The 1,556-nt window shown below is 56.7% G+C and overlaps 1 protein-coding gene across 1 annotated transcript; it reads left to right on the top strand.

Moving 5' to 3' along the window:
• Window positions 1-393: 393 nt before the first annotated feature.
• Window positions 394-1,502, top strand: NAA40 (N(alpha)-acetyltransferase 40, NatD catalytic subunit). Its single transcript, XM_019471011.1, is given in 5 exon segments — window positions 394-485; window positions 992-1,100; window positions 1,250-1,302; window positions 1,402-1,477; window positions 1,479-1,502. Coding segments are annotated over 5 exon segments (354 nt in total).
• The last annotated feature ends 54 nt before the right edge of the window (window positions 1,503-1,556 follow it).

Raw genomic sequence — 1,556 nt, 5'->3', positions numbered from 1 at the left:
GGGGGCGGGAGGGCAGGTGTTTGGGGTGCAGTAGGGTACATTCAGAGGCCCCAAGGGTTTTGGGAGTCCCTGTGGGGGGGTTGCAGGGACACTGGGAGGCCCCAAAGACCTCACCCCACCTCCCCTCTAACCACGGACCCCAACCGCCGGAAAACCTGCAGGTTTTCTCCCTAAAATGAGCCAAAACCAGAGCTTTTAGAGTCCGCATCCCAGCCAGCAGCAGGTGGTAGGGAAAAAGCATTGCGCCAACCCTCAAAACCCCCTTAATTTCCCACCAAAATGCCGACAGGTGTATTTAGGGGGGGAGGCTTGCCCTGTCCTGCTCCCCAAACCACGTGCATCAGCGTTTTTCCTATAAAACACTGATTTTGGGGTGGTTTTAAATTAGTTTCGATGGAGGCGAAGCTCAGGAATCCCCAGATCCGCTTTGACACCCTGCGGGTCTTTGGGGTTCGCCGGGGATTTGGAGGGATCCCAGCAAGATTGTGGGGCTCCCCTCCCTCATTTCGGGGTAAAATCACCCACGTTTGGGTTATTTCCAGCGGCGGACTCCTAAAATTCAAGAAAAAGAAGCACTTAGAAGTGATAACTTTAGGCGGATGCTGCTCGGTGCCACCTCCCCGTCCCGGCCTGTCTAACGAGCGCCAGCTTCGTTAAACCACCGAAGATTTAGGGGCAAAACCCCACAAATTTAATTACCCCAGCGGTAACGACCCCGGGGACCAGGACACGGCAAAGCTTCCATGGGGACCGGGAGGGTTCAGCACGCCCCCGTGTGCTCCTCGAAATGCTGGTTTTTACCCAAAAAATCATTTTCTTGCAAGGACTTTGTGGCAAACCCCGCTCCTCACGTGCCAGTTGTTTATTTTTTTTTCTCTGTGGGCTTTAATTATTAGTTTCTGGGCAAAACTTTCCTGCTGTTGGTGGGCGGAGCTTCGTTATCAGTTAAAATAACCCAGATTTAGTGAAAATTATCTTTTTTTTTTTGATGCTTCTCGCCGCAGAGGAAATCGAGCAAAGCCAAGGAGAAGAAGCAAAAGCGCCTGGAGGAGCGAGCGGCCATGGACGCCGTCTGCGCCAAGGTGGAAGCCGCCAACAAAGTGAGTGTCCCCCTCGCCGGTGGGGTGAAAAACGGGGTAAAAACCCACGGAATTGGTGAAAAACCCTCCCGCGCCGCAGAGCAGGGCCTGGCGGGGTGGGAGCAAACCTTCCCCGCTCGTCTTTCGGGGTGCTGTTTGCTTTCTTCCAGCTCGAAGATCCCCTCGAAGCTTTCCCGGTTTTCAAGAAATACGACCGGAATGGGTGAGTGTTGCGCGCGGCGCGGTGTCTCCGAGGCTGTTCCCGGTGCCGCCGACGTATCCCCGGTGCCGACGCCGTTTCCCCTCCCGGCATCTCCCGCAGTTTGAACGTCGCCATCGAGTGCAAACGCGTCTCCGGGCTGGAGCCCGCCACCCTCGAGTGGGCCTTCGACCTGACCAAAGGCCAACATGCAGACGCTGTGAGTCGCGTTCCGCCGCCGGGGGAGCCACCCCTCGCCGGCGGACGGGGGGGCACAG

Source organism: Aptenodytes forsteri, unplaced genomic scaffold, assembly GCF_000699145.1.
Source record: "Aptenodytes forsteri isolate BGI_AS27 unplaced genomic scaffold, ASM69914v1 Scaffold1233, whole genome shotgun sequence".
Lineage (NCBI taxonomy): Eukaryota > Metazoa > Chordata > Aves > Sphenisciformes > Spheniscidae > Aptenodytes > Aptenodytes forsteri.
This window is presented reverse-complemented; position numbering and strand designations above follow the sequence as displayed.